The sequence below is a fragment of the Euprymna scolopes genome, chromosome 11 (genome assembly GCF_053919585.1).
Source record: "Euprymna scolopes isolate OS-2025 chromosome 11, ASM5391958v1, whole genome shotgun sequence".
Lineage (NCBI taxonomy): Eukaryota > Metazoa > Mollusca > Cephalopoda > Sepiida > Sepiolidae > Euprymna > Euprymna scolopes.
The window spans coordinates 5462128-5475128 of record NC_136492.1 but is presented as its reverse complement, the minus strand read 5'-3'; the positions used below and the strand labels follow the sequence as shown (position 1 = coordinate 5475128).

The 13001-nt window shown below is 34.2% G+C and overlaps 1 protein-coding gene across 2 annotated transcripts in view; it reads right to left on the bottom strand.

Annotated features, from left to right (window-relative positions):
- The window catches only part of LOC145287748 (sodium leak channel NALCN-like), a 275430-nt gene that overhangs the window by 32568 nt on the left and 229861 nt on the right, over positions 1-13001 (bottom strand). For both annotated transcript variants that reach the window (XM_080135514.1, XM_080135515.1), the window contains exons 31-33: positions 8601-8669; positions 5688-5836; positions 2363-2456 (exon numbers count right to left, since the gene is read on the bottom strand). In XM_080135514.1, the coding sequence (XP_079991640.1) occupies positions 2363-2456; positions 5688-5836; positions 8601-8669 (312 nt within the window). The remainder of the gene's footprint in view (positions 1-2362; positions 2457-5687; positions 5837-8600; positions 8670-13001) is intronic.

The following is a 13001-nucleotide window of genomic DNA, read 5'->3' as shown; positions in this document are numbered from 1 at the left end:
TTTTAAATGGAAAGGCGAGTAGACCTGCTTAGGATTGTGAACATGTCGACACTAAAATTTGTGGCACAAGTACGGTTATTTATAAGGTGCTCGCAGACAGCAGATCTGTATGTATTTTTCAAAATGTCAGAAGATGAAAAATTTGCATATTGAATCTTTAATGGTACGTGTTGTTTTAAACGAAAATCCAATCATTGTACCCCAAAAAGAATATTTAAATATACAGTAGAACACCAGGATATAGTATTAAAAATTAGTAACCAAATACAGTACAGTATATAATACACATGTATATAATCAAATAACATTATAAATAACACTGTAAGGCAGGGCAAATACCATAACCAGAGACCAGAAAAAACATTGTATTCCACATCGTAACCTGAAAAAAACCCGTATACTAGGGCCACCATATCCCAGGGTTCTACTATATATATATATATATAATATAGTAGAACCCTGGAATAATAAATAATATTTTTAGAATTCAAAAGATTGGACAGTTAAAGGCCTGTTTCTTCATTTTTACTTACTGTTTAATTTTTAATTTTTCGTTTATATGTGTATATGTACTGTGTGCATGTGTGTATGTGCATACTTATATGTGTATATATTTAAAACTAACGTGGCACCTTCTCATTGGCTATACCTCCTCCTCCACTTCCACCTCCTCCTTCCTTCCTTTTCCATTCCCCTTTTCTCCGTGTATGCTCATACTTTCACTACACCGATGAAGACTGAAGGATCGATCGAAAATTATGTATCTGTAAAAAAGGTTTTTAAAATTTTCTTTCATAATATGATTTTGTATTCCTGCACATCACCAATTGAAAACGAATAAAGAACAGTTATAAGCTTTTATACTTTTCGTATTCTTTTTTATACGTTTCCATTCATATATATATATATATATATAATTTAAAGGAGATTAGAACAATAGTCTAAAGAGCTAAGTGTATTTTAATGTAACAGTGAAATTACTAGTTTAATTAAAATACAGGAAATAGAAAGTGCTCGTTGTAATTTAGATATATAATAAGCTCGATAGTTAAATGTCCTAGAGCTAATTCAATATTAAGTAATGTGATTTACAATTTAAAATTCAAAAATTAAAAAAAAAATATATATATATATATATATGTTGTGGTTTCCAGTTTTCCTAATTGTCTATGTAATGTTCATTGTGTGTGTGTACATTTTTAACAAATATAATAAACAGATATAGATACCTTCAACAATAGTTTAACAAACAAGATGAATAACATGTTTGCCTGTCCATACAAAGGAACGGCACACCTTTTTGATTGCAAACATCGCTGCATTGTTCCAGACGTGCTTTTGAAAGTGTAAGCCATTTTCTACCCCCAAAACACAGACAACCAGTTTGTTTTTCCACATTTTCATTTATTCCTGTTGCGACATTTTTTGTTCTGGGGTTGCACACCGTTCCTTTTTTCAGGGGTTACATTTTAATGTCTTTCCAGCCGAATGCTTCCATGGCTGAACTTGTCTTGTCACTCCAATTGTTTAGCTCGAAATTCTCTAGTTAGCAGGGTTCTATGAACAAATTTATCTTTAGTTGACCTTTGACTAAACATTTTCGTTTAATAGCCCAATAGAAAAGTTACTAGCCAAACCCACATGATTTTTAGAATATGACATCTTAGTTCTGTGATGAGTATGTACATCATAAAGACTTTTCTGTATTTTTTTAAATAATTGTAATTCTAAATATACAAGAAATTTTATGTTAATACTTGAAAGTATAAACATTCTGATTTCTTCCGATGTTTTTTTAGACAGCCTTCGTTAAATAAAAAGAGTATATTGTTCTATTAAACTTTTAATGTTTAAATAATTTAACTTTGTTTTATTAAAAACAAAAATGTTGAAAAGATATTTTTCACTCAGTAGTGAGCTTTGGAAGATTGTCAGTGAAAGAAATGTAATCGGCAAAAGATAAGCGTTTTATTATTTTTAGTCGCCATTTTGAAAAATCATTTGAAAATGCAGCTGTTTCACTCGCAATCTAGAGCCCTGGACTAACTCCTCAAAGAATTACATGTATTTTTAAATCATCTTGTTATGTAATTAACTCCACGTGACCAAAGACACAAATCGGACACACTACCTTTGTTTATGTTATGAGTTTTTTTTTTCAGGTCATTATTTAAAATTGTTTCCATTGTAACAGTCTTCTTTGATGGAATAATTATTTACAGATTAAAGAAAGCAAAATAAAAGCTTTGACATGATACACCTGAAAAAGTCGGAGGTTCCATCGTCCGAAACGTTGTGAAAATCACACTCAAGATGAGAGCAGTATTCCGATGAACCCAAATACTAAAGAAAAAGTTCTTACCATACAATCGTGCATGATTTTATTCCAGTCCTCACCAGTAACGATACGAAACAACAAAGCAATGGCATTAGGAGCTGTCTTGAAATTTGCATGTCTACAAAATAAAAAAAATGTAACAATATTCAGTCATTACTTTATGATGCAAACATTTTTTTTTTCAAATTTCTTCGTTTTTTATGCTCTTTTCAATAACGCTTGATTTGAGTTTATTTGATATAAAAAGAAAAAAAATGGTGTGGTATTGTTAACAAAATGGAAAAAATTGTTAGTCAGAATCAAACAGTGATTTGTTAGATACATTGCTATTTAGGCCTAAATTTAAAAATCAGTCAAGATATTTTAAGTCAAAGTCAAAAACTAGCCAACGATAAATGTTTGATACATAAATTTTGATCCAGAAAACAGCAATTCTTCTCCTTTTGTCAGAAACATTCTTCATAAAACATGAGAATTAAAGGATAAACCTCAAACAAGGCAAATTATGCAACTATTTGGGACCTACATTTTCGGCAATGAGATGTCTGTTCTCATTACATTTAATTTTTTGCATGTTGGTACAGTCAACAAAGCAGGAAATGGAAGGAATTCCAAAGTTTAGTAGGTCAGGGAAAGAAACTGAGAGTAGAAAGCCTTTCGGCATGTAAAAACCGCTGCAATGAAGGAGTGGGATTTTGTTGCTTGAGCATGTACGTTGAAGGAGCACAAGTGCTGTGAGTTCATCAGAGTATATTCCATTAAAATACTTGTACAACAGACACAGGAATGCAATGTTGTGATGATGGGACAGGGGTTGGAGTTTGGTTGATAGCGTGGGACCTATTAGATTGGAGACTTTTTTTTAGACCCTATCTATTAGGGAGAGACTAATTGTAGATTCACAACTGCAGATGTGACAACAATACTCCATGCGTGAGCGAATTATGGCTTTGTAGAGATACAGGATACTATCAAGGGTGAATACTTTTCTAGCACGGTAGAGAGAGCCCAGCTTTTTTGCAGCAGCCTTGTCAGCGTCTTCAATGTATTTGTTCCAATTCATGTTGCCTGTGAATGATAAGCTAAGGAATTTTAATTATGAGCTTTCAGGCAGTGATTATTGTGTGTGATATGGGATGAATATAAAGAATGAAATAAAAATCTCATACAAACTTATTTCTATTCTTATTAATGGTAACTCGGCAAAATACAATAAATCTGATTTTTATTTTTCATCAAAATTCTACTTGATACTGTTCCATAATTTTTGGTGTGGAAACATATTTTTACCTGATACGCAAGTATATCAGTTTTCCTGTTAATTTATTTGAAACTGTGATTTTTCACGTGTCGATAGTTGTATAGAGGGTATGTCATTCTCTCCCACTGCAAGAACGGTGACACCAGGGTCGGAAAGTGGGATTGAACAAGTTGGTGCTCTAGAGAAGGAGCCCTCTGACTCTGCAAAAGATGCCTTTACAGCTCCGTCGGCATTCCTGGCAGAGCGCTTCAGGCGATTAGTAATAAGTTAACCTCTTTTCAAAGAGAGAAGGAAAAGTCTCGGAGGATGGACCTCCTAGAACTGCACAGAATCAACATTACACCGCAATCAACAAGGACCAGATCATTACAGGAATGCTCTAACCTCTGTTGATTTTGGAGGCAAAGGATAAAATCCCTAGCTGAGTTCTAGTTGTATAGACTCCAAATGGATTATCATGTAAGAACGAACGTTTGCTATGATTTAAATCAATTTTATTCACACAATTTCATTATTTGCAACGTTGTTAATCTTTTTACATGACTGCTATGTTGGCTGAATCTCAATACATGGTACCAGACAAAGTTATGCTGTAATGTAATGCAGCAGCAGCATGACACATATGCAAATGACCAAGCCGGTGTGTGAGCTGATGTCACAGTGCAGGAAGAGTAAGGAAAGTGGACAGAAAAAAAAAGCACCATGTGATCGGAGGATCAGCAAGGCACGCAAGCATGAGATGGACGTGTGGCCAGGTAGTAGCGTGAGAGACTTTTAAGCACGTAGTTTGTGTTATTCCATCGGCTATTGACACAGCAAAGCTGGAGTTCCACTGCACCCAGGCTGTCCACTTTATACAAAGGTTCAGCCCACTAGACAATTGAGGTTGGGATTAGGGTAGCCTGGTGTTGATGGCTGGTCAGGTAACTTTTCCAGCCAGATGTCCAGTTGTTTCTTGAAAGTGTTGAGGGGAGGGGGACACTCTCCTTATACTTCTTATTGCAGCTGGAATACAGTTGAATGTTCTTGTGCTACTGTAGGTGAAGCTGTGGTGGATGAGAGACTTGATCCTCTGTGTAGTCCCAGGGTTGGTTTTTATATAGCAACCCTAACCCTAAGCTTCCCTCTCCGCTGGTGGGTTATTTCTACTATTGTTGTGTTTGGGACCCTTCCTTCCAAGATTTTCCATATATAGATGATAATATATTGTTCTCTTCAGCGTTGTAGTGAATACAGTAACTCCTTCAGCCTCTTCCAGTAATTCATTTGGTCTACTCCACATGATGAGGTCGCTGGAATGCTGAGAACAGATACTACACTTTGATTTTAGCCAAAAGACCAAGTAATCAAGTAGTTTCCTATCAGGTATTATCTTCTTAAAAAACAAAAATACATAAAACTTTTAAAACAAGATGCAATGCATTGTTTGGAAAGTACAGTTAATAAATGCCTTTTATTTCAACAGAAAAAAATGAGCTGAATTTCTTTTTCATTTGTTCTTTTGTGAAACCCTATAACGTTACAGTAAATCTCTCTGGGAACAACGATGATGGCAATTTTCACAAAGTTTGAGTCTTGAAAGTAATGTTTTTTATTTTTTTTCTTCTCTTTTTCAGCCAAATTATGTACTAACTAAAGGGAAATAACTGATTTTTTTTATCAAGGAATTAATTCCCTTATTTTGACTCATTCCTTGAGAGATCTATAAAAACGGGTTGTATGTGTGTGTATCCAGAGAGAGGAATGGGTTGAGCAGAGAAGAAGAAGGCGTAGGAAGAGGTAGTGAGGAAAACGGAAAGGGGTGGGGAGAGAAAGAAAGAAGTTTTAATGCAAATATGTTACACTTTTGTCTTGGGCAACGCCGGGTATCCCTGCTAGTGTATTATATAAGAGTGAATCTGAGTCTGGACCTTTCATCTTACTTCTCGTCCAAGTTGTGGCGAGAAAGAGATATTGCTGTCTTGTCAGCTTGATGCTTAAAGACTTGGAAAAGTGTTCTGACCAAACAACGTACCAACCACTCGGCAAAATTGAGAACAAAAAAAGAAAATGGATTGTAATTATCTAACTGCTATAGCAGACACTCACCTTCCTAAATTGTATCCATATTTAACATTTCCGAAGAGTATGACGCCAGCATATGCATAAAATAGCATTAACAAGAACATTCCGGTGATGATGAAAAAACTCTTTAAAACAGACATCACGACCGTTTGCATTAGCATGGTGAGAGTCGCCTAAAACACAAAGCAAAAATAGAATATGTAATATTTTTTTTTTTTTTTTAATTTTTTAAAGCAAAAATAGAATATGAAAAAAATAAAAAATAAAGCAAACGTAATGTTTTTTTTAAAAAGAAGAAAATTCTTTAATGCAAAATTAAATTATGAAAAAAAATAAAAAACAAAGCAAACGTAATGTTTTTTTTTTAAAAAGAAGAAAATTCTTTAATACAAAATTAAATTATGAAAAAAATAAATAAGACACAAAGCAAACATAAGGTTTTTTTTTAAAAAGAAATATCTTCAATGCAAAATTAGAATATGAAAGCAAAAAAATGATGAGCTGTTCCTTATAAGTTAACAAATTTACCAAATTTTCATTACTAACGATTACTATATTGTCCAATTTCTACTTTACACTCTTTAACCCTTATCCTCGAGTGGCCTCTTGGCCTTGATAAGTGGTGATGCCTATCTAAAAAAAAAAAAAAAAAAAAAAAAAAAAATCTATATATCCATAAAAGTGAGAATGTGTGAGGACACTTTTCAACTTATATACTCAACAGATTTTGGATCTACAGACTTGAAATTTGGTATATAGGATATTCAGACATATGAGGTCAAAACTGAAAAAATGGTACATAGGGGTCGTTACATTTTTCTCTGTTTGCTAACTGTTTCATGATTGCGCATGCGTGAATAGTTCACATGACAGATTCGTTATATTAAGAATAAGTATGTTTGAAACACTTTTTAAAGATCATATCAAGCTTGCCTAATGGTTATCATACTTGACTCACTGTCTTTAGGTTTTGGTTTCAATCTCAACTTGAGTATTTTCTTTTTTTTTTCTTTTTTACTTACAAGAAGTGAACTGTTTAGAAAAAAACATAATACTCTAATGTATATCTTAGTTTCTGTATTAATTAAAATATAATATTTATACATATTTTATGACCGGGCAATGCCGGGCGGCCTGCTAGTAATGAAATAAAAATCAGGGTTTTGTCCAGAATTTCCTTTATATTAAAAAACAACTCTGTTCCGTCTGCCTGCTTCCCACCGGACTACAACTTGGATGTCTTCAAGTCCAATGTTAACAAATTTCTAATGAACCGCCCCCTTAAGTAAACACTTCATCAAATCTCCACACTAACGTAATGTACTTGCAATAACCCTTATCCCTGAGTGGCTTCCGGGCCTTGATAAGTGGTGATCACTGTGTAAAAAAAACAAAAACAAAAAAAACATCTATGTAATATGCTAAGCCATTTCATGTTTGTATATACGTTATCACCTTCCACAAACACTTTTTTTAAAAAATGAAATTGTCTGATAAGCAAAAAAATGATTTGTGATCAATCTGTTTACCGATTTAAAAATGAATTGTTCCGAAATCAAATTATGTCGTCTCAGTCAACTAAATCAGTATCATGTTAAATAAATATGTTTTAAAAAAGTGACATTCAGTTTAAATTTAAAAATGGATTAAAATTCTGAATTTTTTAGATAAGGGCTGATTATTTATATTACTTGTTTTGATCGGACTACTGTTCTCACCTTGAGTGTTATTTGTGCAACGTTTCGATCGGATTATCCTTCGACCTTCATCAGGCATGTCAGCTGTTGCTTGGGAAAGAAAGTAAAAAAAATTACTGGTTCAGTAGATATTTTCATATTTCTATGAGTCAGTCTCCACTTTTTGGTCATTGTTTCGAATAATTTTTCTCCTTTGTTTTCCAAACGACAACAGACACGCCTGATGAAGGCCGAAGGACAATCCGACCGAAACGTTGCATTAATAAACACTCAAGATGAGAACAATAGTCCAATCAATACAAATAATATTAAAAAAGGATAGTTCCGAAATCAAATTATGTTATCTCAGTCAACAAAAACAGAACCATCTTAAATATATTTCAAAAAGTGATATTCAGTTTATTTTAAGAACATTTAAATTATAACTATTTTTTTCTGGTAAGACATATTGGTCCTTGTCCAGAATTCCCCATATATTAAAAAACAAAAATAAAGAAAAATCTGTATGACATACGTATCCATGACAAAACAAAAAATATCATCTTCCAAAAATCATGTAAATTGATCAAGTAGTTTTATTTTTAAATAAGAAACTCAAAAATTTAATGAGTATCCAAAAAGTGACCTACTTCGCTCACCATTTTGAAAAAAAAAAAAAAAATCAAAGAGAGATAACTCCACAATAATTCAAACTTGCAAGATTTATGTTGTAATGCCTAAGAATTCCAATTTATTGCTTAAACATGATTTTCTTTATGGAAATAAATCTACATTTGCCCTTATTTCTTCAAGATGGCGATGCGAGACAATCCCTTTCTGCTTACTCATAAAATTTGATTTTCTTATTTAAAAATAAAACTACTTGATAAATTTACCTGATTTTTGGATATTTTCATTTCATCACAGGTTAAGTACACCATACAAATTTTTTCTTTATTTTTGTTTTTTAATGTTGGGGCAATTCTGGACAAGAACCAAAATCAGCATAAATTGCTAACGCATTATGGAAGTAGCAAAAATTTTTTTTTTAAAAAGCTGAAATTTATATTTTCCAACTTGGAGAGTCATGACCGACCCCCTTCTCTTCTTTCGTGTATAGGGGGCCCCTGAGATTCTCTAGGGGGCAGTAAAAGACTGAGAGCTTCAAAAAGTAACATCACAATTCAGTGTGGAAATTGATTGCATCACACTTGTTTTTAATTGGAAAAATTAATTCAACAATCCTGAATTGTATACTTACATGTTTCCCTGTGATGGTGAAGAAGCGAAGTACAATGATCACATAGCCGTAAGTATTACTGCCAGAATTCTAAAAGAAATAAAAAATATGTGAATATGAGAAAACATTAAAAAAATAAATATAGCAAAACTCCTTTCACATATTTTGTCACTTGCAAGCAGCAAAATCCCACCCCTGTCATTTGGGGAAAATATGAAGTCGTCAAGTCATAGACATTGGAAAATACAAAAAAAAAAAAAAAAAAAAAAAAATAGGACGAATCTTTAACCCAACTCCCCACTTAGGATGCCCCTATAAATACAGCTCGTAGATAATATCCCCGACAAGCAGCAAAATCCCACCCCTACACTGTAGAGATCCCTAGATACTGTAAAGCCTTCTACTCGAATAGCTTTTCCCTCAGACTGCTGCACTTTAGAATTCCCTTCCGAACCCCTGCTTCCCTGAGAGTACTGACATACAGAAATTTAAGTGTAACATGAACAGACATCTCGCTGTCCAACTCCATAAATAGTATCCCTGCAAATCTGGTCTTAAATAGTAGCCCCTCATGACTAAGTGGCTCTGTGCCTTGTTTGGGGTGAAATGTTAATATCTCAGTGGCAATATGCCTTATTTTTTTTTTTTTTTTCAATTCAATTAATTTGGTTGGTTGGTTTTATTTTACGGCGTATCAACCCTTTTCAGGTTATTTAGTGCCGAATCCAAAGATTTTGAAGAAAAACTTTTTAATAGAATATATTTGTGGTTTTCAAGTCTGTTTCTATTTAACCCATAGTTAGGACCCTAACAGGTACTACCACTCCGGGTCAGAGTGGACCTGGGAGCAATGGCAATTAAAGGGTGGCTCCACACTCCCCAAAGCCCGCAAGCTAGGGCCTCACCACTGGATATAGTTTAAGGTCATATCCAGGACCCAATTAATTTGGCAAAAAATAAAAATTTATCTTTAACTGTAAAGAACGGGTAGTAGAAATTTACAGGAAAGAGGACACAGTTACCCAACACCCACCATCCAAATTCATCTTGAATTATTGTATTGTTAGCGCATATATTATCTCACTTAGAAGTCTTTTCCAAGGTCCAGGGATTCTGATTAAAAAAGCGTCCTTCCTTTGGTTTAATTGAAATCGGCAGTAAAATAGATTCCTGTCGTATCTGCATAAACCTTTTTATCGTGCAGAAATGAATCGTATGTTCTGGGGTATCCCTCCCGTGTCTTATTGATTCAACTACCATCTTGCTTCTCATAGTCTAGTTAGAAGTTACACCAGGCGGGATACTGGTTAAACATATCGTTATTGTCTTGCATTTATGTACATACTAGCAGGAGGGAATGCCCGGCTTTGCTCGGTCGTAAAATACGTTTAAATATGATATTTTAATTTGTCCAGATTTCATATATATTATTATAGAGTCGTGATTTCAAAAGTAAAAAAAGAAAGTATTTGGGTGCCATCAGCTAGAATCGAAAACAAAACTGTAGCATTCAAAGCTGGTGATGTTACCATTGAATCAACGTAACATGCATACGAACTGATTAAAAATAAACTAAGATGAATGTACAAAATGAGTATTTCAATTTTGACCCATTTTTGACCCCTTAAAAACTATTTTAATCAGCTAAAGACCCATAAAAGAAGGGTCCATAAAAAACCCAATCATTTGAGGCTCCTATTGTCGCTCTGCAACTTTTAGTTTCGGAGGAGATAGAGTTTGAAAATATGGAGACAGACAGACAGACAGACATTTAAAAAAAATTTTTTTTTTATTCAATCTTCACTCCAAACAAGGCAAGTGCCACTTTGAAGTAGGGGGCTACTATTCGGGGACAATGTGCGGGGGCATTATGAAGGGAGATGAGTAGAAAGATGTTTGTTCACATTACACTCGAACTTCTGCATGTCAGTACAGTTGGGAAAGCAGTATCCCGGAAGGGAGTTCCAAAGACTTGCAGTTCTAGGGAAGAAACTATTGGAGTAAAAGGCTTTCTTACATCTAGGGATCTCTACTGTAAAGGGGTGTTGCTTGTTGGGTTTGTGGGGGGTAGTCACATCAAGGAGGTACAAGAGCTTGCAGTTCGTCAGAGCAGCCAGCATTAAAGTATTTGTAGAACAGGTGGAGGGATGCAACATTTCGTCGATGGGACAGAGGCTGAAGCTTAGATGACAGTTCAGGACCGATCAGGTTGGCGATTCTCTTTTGAACCCTGTCCAGGAGTGAGATACAAGCAGCAGATGCACCAGCCCAAATGTGACAACAGTATTCCATACATGGGCGAATGGTGGCCTTATAGAGGTACAGGATACTTTCAGGCGTAAGTAATTTTCTGGCACGGTAGAGAGAGCCCACCTTCTTTGCAGCAGCCTTGGCAATGCTCTCAATGTATATATTCCAGTTCATCTTCCCTGTAAAGGAAGTACTTTCAGGCAGTGTATTCTTAGCCATTGCTATTGATGAGTTTTATAAATTAGATTTATTCTATTAAGGTGTCTGACATTGTTTCATAATAAAAACAACATTTGGACCAACTTATTTGGTATTTTCATTGATTTTGAAAGGCTGTGTAATCATGTGATATCGATTGACCAATCAATTTTTTTGATTTTCAAGCAAGCAAAAATTTTTTAAGGTAAAAATCCGAGAGAACTGGAGTAATGCTGGCAAGGAAGCTCTCGCTGGTCTTGGAAATTCAGCATGGAAAATGGATACAAAACCATTCAGCTCTACAAGGATATCAAACAAACGCTCGAAAGATGTAAAAAAGAAAAACTAACAACATACAGAGTTCAAACAGACGATTTGCTAATGATTATCATTTAGTGAATCACAAGTCTGGTGATGCTGTCTGTCAAGATTTCAACTGTCTTCCAGAGCGGTTGACAAACCAACTGACAAATCAAAATCATAATTATTATTGATGAGATTAAAAATCAAAATCAGATCATCATTTAGTCGTCAGCACTCAAGGGAGAAAAGGTTATCTAATTTTTTTTTTTTTACTATTGAATAGAAACTTTGCACATTGTCTAAAAATGGGTTAGAATTCATAAATTAAAGGGAAAAAGTTATTTTATTTAGAAAGTGAAATATTGGCTCTCCCATAAATAGGACACTGGAAATCCAGATGCTATACATTCAAGATGTTCACATTAAGTTGAGGAGCAAATCACAAGATTTACATTGCACTTTTGGCAATAAGTTAATGGTTCACTAATGCAAGATTCTTTTATATCAGTTCATGCATCATTGAAGGAATAGAATTTTAAAGAGGATTCTAACAAATCGCAGAAGTTGATGAATTTTACCCATTCTGAGTAATTAGCTTGTGTGCCCGGTGTTGCCCGGGTGTTTGGAGGTGTGTGTTGAGCAAAAAAAAAAAAAAAATGCAGGCTCGAACCTGTACCGCGAAGGAGGAAAAAAACATGAAAAACAAAGTGACGTCTTTGCCGTTGTGTCCATCGCCAAAGAAGTGACGAATGTTTAAATTAAGGCTAGTCAATCGAAAGGGGGGGATGACTTTCGAAAATATCGGCAAAAAAAAGGAACCTCTCCTTGTAGAAAAGTACCCAGTTGAGGGTGAAGGAATTAATGTTTTTAGCCAATTTTTTGATATTTGTTGTTTGAAGGGTAGAGCTTCAAAACGATACATATCTCATGAAACATACATTTAAACAAACAGGTGAGATTCATATTAAAGATCATGCGGTAAGCAGTACTATTCTATATATTATCTTACAAGTTTTAGAAAAAGTTATTTAGTGTCCAATTTATAGGATAGTAGAACAATGGGTCTTATGGTCACGAACACAGGTGCTGTTGTTGAATAGGCATCCAGAGATTGGCATGTAAATGATATAGTTGCAATGTAAGCAGTTCCAATTACGAATGGAGAAAGGTGAATCCAAATATAAAACACACTAATTTTTTTTTGTCCAATTTTAAGATGGCGGCTTGAGAATCTTCTAATGTGGTGTCAGATGTCTTTTACTTGGAGAGGGAGTATTCTTACTCTGATTGTCATCTTTCAAGTGAGTTTTTCATGTTTTCGACTTGTTGTTCTTCTCAACTTTTTTTTAAGTATCTTTATTCCTTTCATTTTGTTTTTGGAACACAATGTCGATTTTTATTGATATTTGATTGTCTCTGATGAGAATCCAAATAAACTAAACGCTGTGTTGTATATAAACAGGGTCAATATAACAGATATCTCTTTAACGTTGTGATATATACAGCGTGTGACGTCTAGTGGTTAAAATGTTCTTTTATTGTGATTGTATGTATGTGTGGGTTTTTCACATATAATAAAACAGTTCATTAACATTCGGTCTGCGTAGCGCACATGCAAAGAACATATTTCTCTCTGTTGTATATTCGTCTCTTCTTATAAAAGTTCATCTT